The sequence below is a fragment of the Stylophora pistillata genome, chromosome 6 (genome assembly GCF_964205215.1).
Source record: "Stylophora pistillata chromosome 6, jaStyPist1.2, whole genome shotgun sequence".
Classification (NCBI taxonomy): domain Eukaryota; kingdom Metazoa; phylum Cnidaria; class Anthozoa; order Scleractinia; family Pocilloporidae; genus Stylophora; species Stylophora pistillata.
Genome location: NC_142524.1, coordinates 36,534,929 through 36,547,852, shown reverse-complemented (window position 1 = coordinate 36,547,852; position 12,924 = coordinate 36,534,929). Strand labels below are relative to the sequence as shown.

General features: G+C 37.7%; 3 protein-coding genes across 5 annotated transcripts; 1 reads left to right on the top strand and 2 right to left on the bottom strand.

The window, feature by feature from the left end:
• Positions 1-574: 574 nt before the first annotated feature.
• On the bottom strand, positions 575-7,296 carry LOC111331853 (kelch-like protein diablo). The gene is made up of 5 exons (XM_022937050.2): positions 6,431-7,296; positions 5,615-5,892; positions 5,055-5,252; positions 4,169-4,390; positions 575-2,743 (listed from the first exon to the last, which is right to left on the bottom strand). The coding sequence occupies exons 1-5, from the start codon at positions 7,261-7,263 to the stop codon at positions 2,490-2,492; spliced, it is 1,785 nt and encodes a 594-aa protein (XP_022792785.2). The 5' UTR covers positions 7,264-7,296; the 3' UTR covers positions 575-2,489.
• A 112-nt stretch (positions 7,297-7,408) lies between these two features.
• Positions 7,409-12,685, top strand: LOC111331910 (uncharacterized). Of its 2 annotated transcripts, none has more exons than XM_088762506.1 (5): positions 7,409-7,584; positions 11,018-11,054; positions 11,477-11,537; positions 11,767-11,834; positions 11,967-12,685. In XM_088762506.1, exons 1-5 carry the CDS (start codon positions 7,546-7,548, stop codon positions 12,101-12,103), a joined length of 342 nt encoding a protein of 113 aa, XP_088618632.1. In that variant the 5' UTR covers positions 7,409-7,545; the 3' UTR covers positions 12,104-12,685. The 2 variants fall into 2 exon arrangements, with proteins under 2 accessions (XP_088618632.1, XP_022792863.1); XM_022937128.2 differs by lacking the exon at positions 7,409-7,584 and adding an exon at positions 10,846-10,945.
• On the bottom strand, positions 8,689-10,860 carry LOC111331909 (uncharacterized). Of its 2 annotated transcripts, none has more exons than XM_022937126.2 (5): positions 10,756-10,860; positions 10,647-10,680; positions 10,480-10,531; positions 9,673-9,746; positions 8,689-9,242 (listed from the first exon to the last, which is right to left on the bottom strand). In XM_022937126.2, exons 1-5 carry the CDS (start codon positions 10,813-10,815, stop codon positions 9,103-9,105), a joined length of 360 nt encoding a protein of 119 aa, XP_022792861.2. In that variant the 5' UTR covers positions 10,816-10,860; the 3' UTR covers positions 8,689-9,102. The 2 variants fall into 2 exon arrangements, with proteins under 2 accessions (XP_022792861.2, XP_022792862.2); XM_022937127.2 differs by having other exon boundaries at positions 8,689-8,928; positions 10,756-10,857.
• Positions 12,686-12,924: the final 239 nt, after the last annotated feature.

Sequence of the window (12,924 nt, the reverse complement as noted above, 5' to 3'; positions counted from 1 at the left end):
CCTATTTTGACCAGACAAACTGACTTCAACGATCAACACAGGCCCGGGGCGTTTACCTTTATATTTGACTTATTGACGGTGGAACCTTTCTGGTATCACTAGACTGTTCTTTTTTCTCTTTTATTCAAAATGAAGTGCCCTTCACAATATGGCACGTGAGTACTTGTTAATGGTTAAGATAGATTGAAGGTGTCATGAGCGAGATTAGGAGACTGAACCAGCATACCCCTTGAGTATTACGCCTTTCACGTGATCTCACTACCTTTGGTACAGTATTGAAATATAAAAGCCCGCATATTGGAAACCTTCGAGTTTAAGAAACAGTATGATAAGTCTTTTTATCTTATAAATGTCTTCAAAGAAATCAGGCTGGGAACAGGTTAACAAGGTTTAGATTACAGGATAAACCGATGTTTCCTCTGCACATTAAAACTCAGTTTAACCCAGGACCACTCGGCCTTCAGTCTGAGATTTGTGCAAATGCATGAACACTTACGCCTAAAGAAAGTGAACCGAAGAGGTCCTTGATCGGAAACTTACTCAATATCATTAAACACAGGCTCACTGACTTGCGTACAGTTTAGAAACATCCTTTAATTAGGAGAACGATACAATTATATAGCCAGGGAACAAAAGCAGTTCCAATTCAGACCAAATTAGATTCACTCGTTGATTCTCTTTACTCACTTGAAGCATAGGGCTACTATTCTAGGATTATTACTTCACCAAGTTAATAACTCGTTAAACTTGATTTCAAATCACGTCAATTTCCTAAGACTTCTATGAAAAGTCGTTTCGACCATTTGAAACAACCATAGAAGGAACTGAAAGAATGACCGGCTACACGACCTCCATTCTCGCTGTGTTACTGTTCCATAGTTCTGTACTACTGTAAAACTCATACATACATACATACATACATACATACATACATACATACATACATACATTCATTCATACACACATATTTTATTTACTGATGCAGGTTAAAAATATGGCAGCAAAAGCTGATGTGGACCTGCTATGTATAAATAAATATTGACAAAATGTATCAACTAGATGATTTAAATTCACATTAATTTAGACAAAGAAACTTACAAATTTCAATAACAAATAAAAATATAAAAATAGCATCTAAAAATACATAAAATCATCAGAGTTCTTAAATGTAATGGTAGAACTACAACCAAAAGATATTTTATCAATATATTTAGAGTGCTTTACAAGATTTGCTTTAAACGATGCAAAGGAAGGAAGAGACTAGGCATGCACATGATAATCTCCGGAAATAAAATTAACTCAATGCGTCTCGGCTGTTTTGCAAATTTTATTTTTGAATCAAGTAAAAGAGAAACCAGAAACCTCACGTCGAGGGTCCCCAGGCGGGGTTCACATGGTGAGGCGGAAACTTGGTTGGGTGAGGGGGAACGAGAGGTTTTTTCAGGTACCAAAGAACTTTGAAATACAGTTTAATATTCATTTAATTGATTTAATTTGGGCGAAGTACCGTCAAAGAACCGGAATAAGTGAGCTGCTTCTACCGTTAACTCGGGCAAACGAAAGCCATCACGTATCGCATCCCAGTCTAATTGGCTGTTTATATATTTTTTTCAAATCACTGTAACGTTTTTTGATTATCTTAAAATAAAATACAACTTAGTCGGCTTTTAAATCTCCTCAGCTGCAAAATTTTGTAGATAATTTCCTATTCAATATAGAGCTAAATACGTCTAACTACCTTTCGTTTTCGGTTGAAGTTTTGTCCGAATATTCCCACCTCTATATTTCTCGGATCAATGATAACATATTTTTTAAGAAACGTCCAATGTTCACAAATTTCCTTTGTAAATTCTTAGCTCTGATAAAGGCTGAGATATAGCGATGTTGAACTCACTTCGCAAATAGACGGATATCAGAACCAAAGGCGTCACTCATTTTACATAGCCAGTAATTCAAAAGTGGGCGTTACCCCGTACCGGAAAAGCGGCTTTGAATGAACACTAAACTTCCGGTATACATCAGTCTCCCATTTGAACACTGTGACTTATTGCCGAACATTTCAGTTAAGATTGCGAAGATCTCATACAATTATTTAGAGAAGGAACCTCCTCCAGGAGAGTTTTTATTTGACCAATGATTTGTAGTAAATTGTAGTGGCGTTGCATTCCGCGGGAGTGTTTTTTTTTTCCTGCAGGGCCTTTAGACTTCCTATCTGGTGGTTTTGTGAAGCGAACGAGCCGCGAACACTAGTTACCAATTTGCGTTCAGTTTGGGATGAAAAATATCAAGATATGCTAAGAGCCTGGATACACCCCAAATACGACTTCGCCGCCCATCACTTTAGAGCGCGCATGAAACCGCAAGCTGCGTAGGTTACGGGAGCTTATATTTGCTGATGGAGGACAAACCTTAAAATCCTAAGAATTGACAGTTCAAGAAATGTCCAAGCTGCATGGTGGACAAGCACATTACGCAGCTCTAAGCCTGGTCTAGATCAACTTTTCCTGAGCAGGTTCTCTCGGCTTTGGAGGAACCTCTGCCATCATGTCTCTACTGACAACGGTCTTTGCGCAGCGAAACCCGTACCGTGGGTAAGGTAGCTCTGTTATAATGTTCCACTCTTCCACCCGCCGATCATAACATTCCACTGATGTCACTGCCACGTGACCATAAGAACCACCAAACACGTAGATCTTCCCACCAAATGTTGCTGCGCCTGCGCGGTCACGTTTGGTGTTCATATCTACAGTAGGAAGTGGAAAATATCCTTTGAGGAAGACTGAGGTTTTCAATAAAGTAAAATTGTACGAATTTAAAAGCTCTCCCCTGTTTGATTCCTCGTACTGTTCGCCTTTTTAAATTTCAATCTCTTTGTTAATCAAGTCTGTTTAAGCGGTCAAAATTGGCTGGATTGTTATCTCAAGATACGAGAGGGCAAAACCGCCAAGAAAAAAAGCCAAGGGTTTTGCTTAAATTAGCAAACATTAAGGTTTCTCCTAACACTTCCCATACGGATCAACAATGATATCAATCTCGTTCCCAGGGCTCACGCTCTCCTAATCCCTCACACGCGGGTGAGGAGGACGTATACGTTGATATGTTGCAAATAAGCTGAATTGATATTTTAACTACAGTAAAAACCCGCATACAAGAACATGTGGATTATGAACACCCAGGCTGAAATTTGGTAAAAAAGGAGCATACATATAAGAACACATTCAGCCTGAAAATTGAAAATTGTTCTTATATATAAAAACTCTTCCCTTTTCAGTTTAATAGAACAAACACTGTATGCAGCTTTACCGTGGTATTACACTAAGATCTCTGTATAAATGCTAGTAATTTAATAATAATAATGTATATGAGAACGATCCTTCGCAGTAAAGCACTATTTGAGCAATAGTGAAAATCAGACCTGAAAAAATTTCAGGCCTGTACGGGATTCGAACCACTGGCCTCTGCGATACTAGTGCAGCGCTCTACCAATTGAGCTAACAAGCCAACTGGGAACAGGCCATCAAATTAATTCGATATAAACCCGTGGATGATAAATCAAACAACAACAAACATATGAAACATATGTGTGAACTGCGGTTATGAGACGTATATGAGAACGATCCTTCGCAGTAAAGCACTATTTGAGCAATAGTGAAAATCAGACCTGAAAAAATTTCAGGCCTGTACGGGATTCGAACCACTGACCTCTGCGATACTAGTGCAGCGCTCTACCAATTGAGCTAACAAGCCAACTGGGAACAGGCCATCAAATTAATTCGATATAAACCCGTGGATGATAAATCAAACAACAACAATAATAATAATAATAACAATTTCGATTCACTTGCTATTTAAAGTCTTGATAATTACATGAAAAATATGCTCGGTTGCGCAATTTATTTTCTAATGTTGTGTGTCTCAAGTTTAATTTTCTCTCAAAGTTATGTATTTCATCATAGTTAGTAAATCCCTTACATTTTTTTAGAAGTAAAAAATTAAGAACACTTGAGAACACTTTCAGGCTGATTTCACCTAAAATACCCGATATATAAGAACCCAATCAGCCTGAACCCCGAAATCGCGAAAATGGGTGTTCTTTTATGTGGGTTTTTACTGTATGGAAAGTTGGGAACTTCTAGTACTGAGACATTTGAGATGAAATTTCACCTACCTTTCCCGTAGATCCATTTATTTCTTTCTGGCTCGTAAATCTCACAGGAGCTCAAAATGTTACGAAAATCTGACCCGCCTCCCATGACGTAGATCCGACCCAAGAGTACCACTGTACATGCTCCGCTGCGCGGGGTGTGTAGACTGGCGACATGGGTCCATTTGTCTTGTTGCGGGTCATATTTCTCTACTGTTTTCAGGACTGTGTTGTTTTTGGAGACACCTTCAGAAGAATGATATAAGAAAAGCTTAACAACTGCATGTTCTCAGCAAAATTAAACGGAAAGAGTGTTCTACAAAAGGCTCCCATCGGTTTCGTTGTTTTTGATACTTGTTCTTTAATCAGTCGATATCAAAGCACTATTTCTTTTGTTAACCTCGAACAGACGCTAATTTTTTGGTCAGCGACCTCTCATAATAATAATAATTCTTTTTAGAGATGAAGGCCTGCCATGTGGTTCTAGCTCTATGTGCTTTATTAAAATGCGGAGTCTACACCTTGGGATCTTTGCTGTCCGAATTGCAATCGGTATACTCAGGTTTATCTTTTTGCAATGTGATTCAGAGGTTAAGAGTCACCATAATTTATAGCAAGTGTCGGAGAGCTCTGGACCCACAATATAGTCCGGTTCAATCAGACTGAGACATTACCGTGACGGCTCAAGCACAGACGGACAATTTTTAGTTTAATACAAACACGAACCTGATACCAACTACAACCGCCTCTAGTGTCGCTTAAATCCTAAAAAAATGTGTTGGAAAACCAACAATTACTTTGAAGCTAACAAAGACGAGGTACATAATTGACAGGAAATGAAACTCAAACGAAACTATTTGGAGAGAACTATGTTATCATTTAGAGCCGAATTTTCTCAGAGCATCTTTACCCCCAATAACATAAACATATCCATCCAATGACACAGCACAGTGTGTAAAACGGGTCTGACGGGGCGAGGACAGCGAGAACCAAGAATCAGTCACGTGATCATAGCAATCCATTGCTTGCTCCTGATTACTATTTCCCAGGACCCCTCCCACGACGTAAATTTTCCCATTGAGCTCGACGGTCTCGTGGTTAAAGCGACCTAAAGATAAACAAACAAACGAAAAATAAAAAAGAAACAAACCTTGATATATGAAATTTCTTTCTGTCGCAATTAACTCAGGGGTCAGCTGCGGATAAATTTCTGGGTATATCTTTTAGCTTGAATTGTTTTCTTAGGGCTAGAGTTATGCTTTCTGCGTTCAAACCTCGTTGTTCTCATTTTGAGTTAAAGTTTTCACACCTTTAATCCTCCTTCTCTAGCTCGACAAGGTCTTCTTTCTTGCCTGAGTATAACAGTTCTTAAATTGTTAGCGTAGGATACACTACAGGACTTAATTCACATTCATTGAGAATCTCAGGAGACTGCATTTTTCTTCTCAGACCTTTGTCTACCACTCTTACCTGACGTAGTTGAGGTGATTTTCTCCCATGTGTTGAATTTTGGATCCAGCCTTTCTACACTTGAAAGAACGTTCATATTCTCTCCAGAAGTAGAACCACCAACGACATACAACCAGCGATGTAACCTGGCCAGGCCAAAGTTCAACCTACTGTCAATCACTGGAGACAGGCAGTACCATTTATTGGTCAGCGGACTGAAACAATGACAGCAAGCTTGGACGCCATTTTCAATGGCTCCACCCACCAGAATGATAACATCTGTCAAGTGAGACTTCCACCTGGTATTCTCAAAGAGAGAAAGGATTTCAAGGATATTTTGAATTGACGATCATGTAGTACCTAAAAAAAATGTTTAGCACGGAACTTTTAGGCCTAAGTTAAGTCTTTCGAGCCTAGGGTCCATTCCAACCAGATCTTATCGCGGTTACTTGCCTAAGAACACAACAGTCAAGGTCGCTCAAGGACCTCTCAACCTGATATCTGGCGTGCTGACCAGTACGTCATCGCGTCCCCTCCCCGCCCCTCCACTAAGTTGATGAATTTTAAATCACTTTGCGATTGAGTGTCCTAACAGAGGAGAGAAAAATTCTCTTAAGAGCCAATGAGAACTCAAAGTAAAACCAACCAAACTGTCTAAAGCGCAGGAAAACACGCAAGCGACTGTGTCGGAATTACATGGCTTTACTTTTGCTTCAGTTTGGTCGAGACGGTGGCGCGAATTTTCTGGACCAAACACAGAGTAAGGCAAAGTAAAATCAATGCAATCCCAGATTACTCTCGACACTCGATTGAAAATTGCTCTAACCATACATTTACCTCCGTTTAGTTCTCTCATTCTGAAGCAATTTCTTCTCCTTGTGGCCGGCCATTTTGTAAGACATGGCCTCGGCTACTATACCTCTACAAATCGAACATGACGTCACTAACGGATCCTTATCGATCGTGCCGAGCAGAAAGGTTCGTGCGATGAAAGGCAGTCGCACGTGACTCAATAAGTCGGAAAATGAGTCACGCCTTGAAATAACATCAAAGTTTGTCCACGCACGAATTGAATTGAAAATTTGTTCCTCATTTTTCACGTTCAAGTCGTCGTCTGCGATAATTTCCTCCAGTTGCTCTTTTGGCATTTTGAAGAATTCCTCCGAGTTTTGAATCTCCAAGAAATTTTCTGTCATGAATTTCTTTCCTTCCAGCAGAAGTTTCTTGCATGAGTAGATGCGAGCCATGGCCGTCATTTTGATGCAGTTCTCGACACAAATATAACGAATGAGGAACTGCTCACATTCAAGTTTCAACGATTCTAATCCCAAGTGAAAAGAAGCGCAAAGTATCTCTTCAATGTTTGCATCAGTAACAAAGATGTGAGCAGAGTAGATGTAATCCAAAACAATCTGAAGAATAGAGTCTGTTATGCCTTGTAGAACTGTTTCTCTGTTGTACCTTGATAACGAAGTACCTGTATAGAGCTTGTAAAAATATGCACTGCTTGCGGCAAGAACAGCTCTGTGCGCATAGAACTTTTTGCTTCCATTCTCTGTCATTAGTACGACATCACATAGCACCTCAGATTCTCGCATCTGGTTCATTTTGGCGATAAAACTGATCAAGTACTGATGACCGTTAGTACAGGCTGCTCCAGAGGTATCCATTTTATGGTGTTTTCGTATGTAAAGCCGCTTTAATGAAATCTACGTCGGCTTTGTACCAGTTCCCCTAACAGGTGGTTTATATATTTAATTCATTTTATCAATAAAGCTCGTCTTAAGTTTTGAATACTTTGGGTTGGATACCTATATGTCACTGCGTTGCAGTTAAAGAACTCTTATTCTGTAATCCACAATTACAATATGCAATAGGTGGTTATAGAGAAAGAAATAAACGTATCTGAGAGCCAAAAGTCGTAAACGGATGAGATCTCTGTGAATAATTAGATGCTTTGGGAGGCCATTGAACGATTCAGCCTTTTTGCGGTAAGTGCACCTCGACAAGTCAAGAAGAAAAAGCTACCGAAGCTGATACACCCAAACAGATAAGTATTTATCGAATTTGATTCGAGTGAAGTGAAATAACCTGTTTATAGAACTCAAAGCTGGTTAAATCGGTCTTAAAAGCCAAGGAATTGTTTTAAAATAAGTTTAAAAAGAGATTATAAACTGTTTATACTCTCTTAGCTTGAATTCTTACACCTTTACATAGCAGGAGAAAATTGGCGAAAAATTTAATTCATTTGACCTTCTGCCTACTAACACCTGGTGTGTTTTTATCCAATTAGTACAAAACGAGATAAACAACAGTACGTATTCGAGCAGTAAGTGAGTCGAGGCCAGGGTCGAAATCTTTCCCTACGCCTTAAAAAGGTTTTGTTTTTCTTTTCAATAGACAGCCCAGTAAAAAATGAGCCGTTGATATAAATAAGGAAAAGGGGTACTCTTTAATAAACTCATTCGTGAGCTGTTGCAGAGAATGCTGATCACTGCGCTTCCCTGCCAAGTCGCCTCCACGTTAAGTGACCTCGTCCCCCCTAACATCGTGTAAGGTCGATCACTCATCGCGATCTTAAAAACGCTCCATTACTTACACATTAAAAAAACAACGTAGTTGATGAGTTAATTGGGTTTTTCATACTCAGGGATCATGAAGAAGCCGTTTGTATTATCTTTTCACTCTTCCTTTCCTGTAAGGCATAGGATTGAGAGCAAATTTGTTTTCCTTAATCTAACATTTTTATATATTAACCCAAATAATGATGCGAGTTTGTTTCAATTATGATCCATGCACTGTCAGTTTACAAGCATAGTGATAATCACGCAATGAGTTCTGGGATGATGTAACCTGATACCTGTTGGAGGAGTGGGAACTTAGAGAATGGGGGAGTAGCGGTAACCGATTGGCGTTGTGCTGTATTCAAGATTTAAGGGACTTTAGGTTCAAGCTTAGCTCAGTCTGACTTTGAACTCTTGGCATGAGAATTTTGTCTCCAGATGGTTTCATGATTGGTTGATGTACATAGATACCTGAGTTAATAATTAAGGCAAACCATTTATTGATAAAAGTAAGACAATCTTACAGAGAGATAATAGTTAAGGCAAAACATTTATTAATAAAAAGAAAGATAATCTTACAGACAGATAAAACCATTATGTAACCTTATAGGGTCACATTCACAATTGTTTCATTACAAATGTTTCAGAGACCAGGTATTGCTTCTTCGCAACACGAAAATGTTTCATCATCATCTCCACAAACAGCCTCCAAACTATCATCATCTGATTCTGAGTTTTCTATCATCACAGGTGGGTTTGATATCACCAAACCTATAAAAACCAAAAATAAAATTGCTTACTGTCTTTGAAACATAGATAAAATCAAAGTCTGCTGGTAATTGTGGAGCGATGATAAAACTTTTTCATTGTGAAATATCTTGGGCACAATTTGTTAAGCCAAGAAAATATTTGGCATTGCCCTAAAGAGCACAGCAGCAGAGTTTATTACAGAGTGTGAAGGATTCGGGAAACTTTCAATATTTCATCCTCATCAGTAACAAGTTCTGACGTGGTGATATCATCATCACCATTTCCCTCCTCATCTTCACACATCATATCCACAACCGATGTAAACAATATTTGATCTAAGTAAAAGGCAGAGGTAAAAAAAGAAACATAATAATTAATAATGAAATAACCTTGCAGTTTGTTTGACATTATAGCTGTGATTGTTTCTAAACAATTCAAATCTTCAGGGTTATTTCTAACACCAGTTTCATTTTTCAACAAACTCTAAGGAAAGAACTGTTTTCATGGACAAATTTATGCAGTTTTAGAATGGCTGGTACTGTCATTACTTACCTAACACCTCCAAGCATTAATTAAACAGACTACAACAATGGCTTGATGGGCAGTCACTTGGTCAAGGTGGACACTGATTTAAATGGAGGGACTCTCTTTGAGAAAGAGGCTTGGGGTAATTTTGAAATGAGCTACTGGCCAAGTTCAATGAATTTTCAGTGTTCATGGTTTCCTGAATCTCAAAGTAACTTATTACATGTAAAATGTACTTACTGACTGCTGCTGATAACCTTGTATGTCTCCTGGCAAGATTTCTAACAACATTATCCCTTGCTATTGTCTTGAGCCTGGTAGTAACACAAGTAATGTGCAAAAAGTTTGCGGTCTTTTGAAGTACAAATGACATTTATTCCAAAATTCACCCAAACTACTTTGTATTTTCAGCTTTTGATCAATCTTTAAGAATTTATTTTTATTTACTTTTCACATCAATATTAAAAAAGATAGGTTTTTGTTCAAAGAGAGTTAAGGAATCTGCATGAGTAAAATGGCAAAACACAGTTGTGGATAACTACTTTCATGAACTTTCCCACACAAAACCTTCAATTATATAGACAGGCCTAGATGTATCATCACAAGACAAATTACAGTACAAAATGAATTTATCTGATTGCCTTGTCTCAAAATGTTACACTGATCTTGATTGACTTTGGAATTGAAATTTTCAGCAAGGGAAAAAAATGCTCTTTTCAGGAAATATTTTTTGGAAGATGAAGAGATTGAGTGATGCACGATTTCTCCATAGCTCACGTAAGAAAACATACTGTTTTCAAGCGAAGGGGATTGCATCCAACTACCTTCAGTATCCAGTGTGTATAGAAATAGCGCAAGTAACTAAGCAGTTTTGTTTGTTTACTGCGAGAGTCCCACTGCCCGTGCTTTTCAACTGATTCAATTTGGTTTCAACTAAATCAACCAAAACGGGTTATTCTCAAGAAAACAGATCAACCAAACCATCTTAAACGGTTGATCGCAAAAGAACACTATTTACACGTGACAACGTCACCCAAAAATACTTACAATCCACAGTCTCGGAGAATGGATTTTCCTGCTGCAGAGGACAAACTTCTCACTAAAAAAAGATAAATAGTACTGATTATAGTATGCTCGTTATGTTGCTCTGTTACATAATTTGTCGTTTAATACATCAACAACCATGGAAGCAAAAATATTGGAGCACTGGTTACCTTGTGTCGCGCTGTTCGCATTCAGAGCTGTTTTCTGTGCAAAAATAAAAATCTGGTCAGTCAGTGTATTATTTTCATTGCTTTAGATCAGGCTATCTAGACTTCTTACCGACATTTGCACTGAAACACGAGCAAATGATCTTATACAACGTGCAGATAACGCCGCCATTTTGTTACCTTCCCATCATGCTTTACACGCTGAATGATAAAGGCGATGTACCTTGATCAGCGGTAAATTCAAAATGGCGGCTGCTGCACGTTGTTTGCGTTCCCTGACTCGTTCTACGTCTGCGGCAAAGGTGATCAATGCCATAAGACTAGTCCGATCCAATAAATACTAATACTGATCTTTATTTTTATATTTGTTGTAGCATTTGTCCTCCTGCGTCTTGAAAAATGTGTCACAAAGTGAGTACAAAATTCATCTGATTACTGCTGTAACACACGCTTTGGAAGACAGACCGGTCAATCGTATCGATTCTCCTCTCGATTACGATTCCCTTTTAACTTTTACCTACAGAAAGAATGTATCGTTCATGAATCTACTTAGTGTGTGTCAGTGTTTGGTCTTTTAAGCTAATCACTGTTGTTATACTTTACAATCCTGAAACCAAATTGGTGTGCCACTAGGGCAGGTCATGCATGATATTGTTTACGTAATTTAAACTCTTTTAATGCGCTAAGGTTGCGCTAGAGTTTTAACTTTGAGTGATGTATACCGGAATCTAGTCGAATAAATTGTTTGTCGCTTTTTTTTCTGAGTTTTTTTTTTTCATTTTTCTATCTATTTATTTATTTGTTTATTTATCTATTTATTCATTTATTCACAGAATCAAGTACTAGTGTGTCATCACCACTCCTGAAGTCGTTTCTTAGCAATGAGAGTGGATTGTAAGTGCAGTTAACATGAAAATTTTATTCAAGACTGCTTAAATCAATGTTATTTGATGGCTTAGAATATCTTTAAAACTCAGAAATTTTGAAGGATTACATAACTTTCAGAAAAGGGAAAATATAGATTAATTGAGTAGCTTTTATTGACAGTTTTTTTTGTCCAAGTGATCTGATATCATTGCTTAAAGTACATTAATTTCATTGTCTTGAATTTATTTTTCTAAAGGATAAGGGGATCAAGAATGTCATCTAGGATCAGTTTTAACAAAAGATTTACACCAGTGTCCTTTGTCTGTAAGTATGAAATATCCTAATTCCTTGTTTGCACCACTGTATGTTCAGACTTGAAAAATCTTGGGGAGTCGGGAAAATCCTAAATTAAAAGGAACTTAAAGCTTTGATAAGGAGTTGTTTTTCTATCAACAGGTGCTGTCCCCAAGACTTGTCCTCTTTCAGTAGATGGAGGAAGTGACGGCATTGAGAGTTTAGATGGTAACCTTGGAGATGATGATGGTGATACTTGGTCCCAGGGTGAAGATGATCCTTATTTAGGAATCACTTGATGCAGGGTGTGATACTGACTGATACCTGCCCACTACTTTTTATCAGGAACTGCAAGAAGTTTTTATGTAAAAGATTTAATTTTCTGTAAACTGAAGAAAAATATTGTTTGTATACATGCAATTTTTCCTGTGGACAGACTTTGCTTTTGGCCGTAAATATTTCTTTACATCTCTTTCTTCTCTGGTTTAAATTTCTGTTGAAGAAAAAATTCATAAAGTTTGAACCAATCTGTTTGAATACTGTCTTTGATTTATTAAATTAAATCTGCTATGATGATCATTTTAACAATATCCAATTTTTAAGACTTTGTTCATGAAGGAACAAATGAGATTCTCAGAAAAACACTGTTCTTTAAGATGTGATCTCTAATTTCCTAATTACAATGCCATTTTTCACATCTATAACTAACAAGTACTACTGACAGTCATTTCAATGGTACACTGCGGTACAGTACAGAATTAGATTAAGAATAGTGTTTGATGTCAGTCAACATTGCATAAGATACAGTACACGAATGCATCTGTTTGGACATGCTTACTTTTGCTTTGAGTGAAATAAACCAATATTGATTTTACACACTATTTAGAGAGTTAATGAAATTTCTTTCATCCCTGTTCATAACTTGAAACTTTCCCATCCAGTATTCATAGAGTGTGTCATCAGTTAGTGTTGGTGAAGCAGGGCTACTCTCTAAGAACATTAACAAAGTTAGCATAGAAAGAGAAAACAAAAGTAAGAGACCACTATTCCTCTTGTAAGGGTGATTCCTAGCTCATGTGTTCAAGTGTTAACAGTCGTGTCTTATTCAGTTGATTGTTTG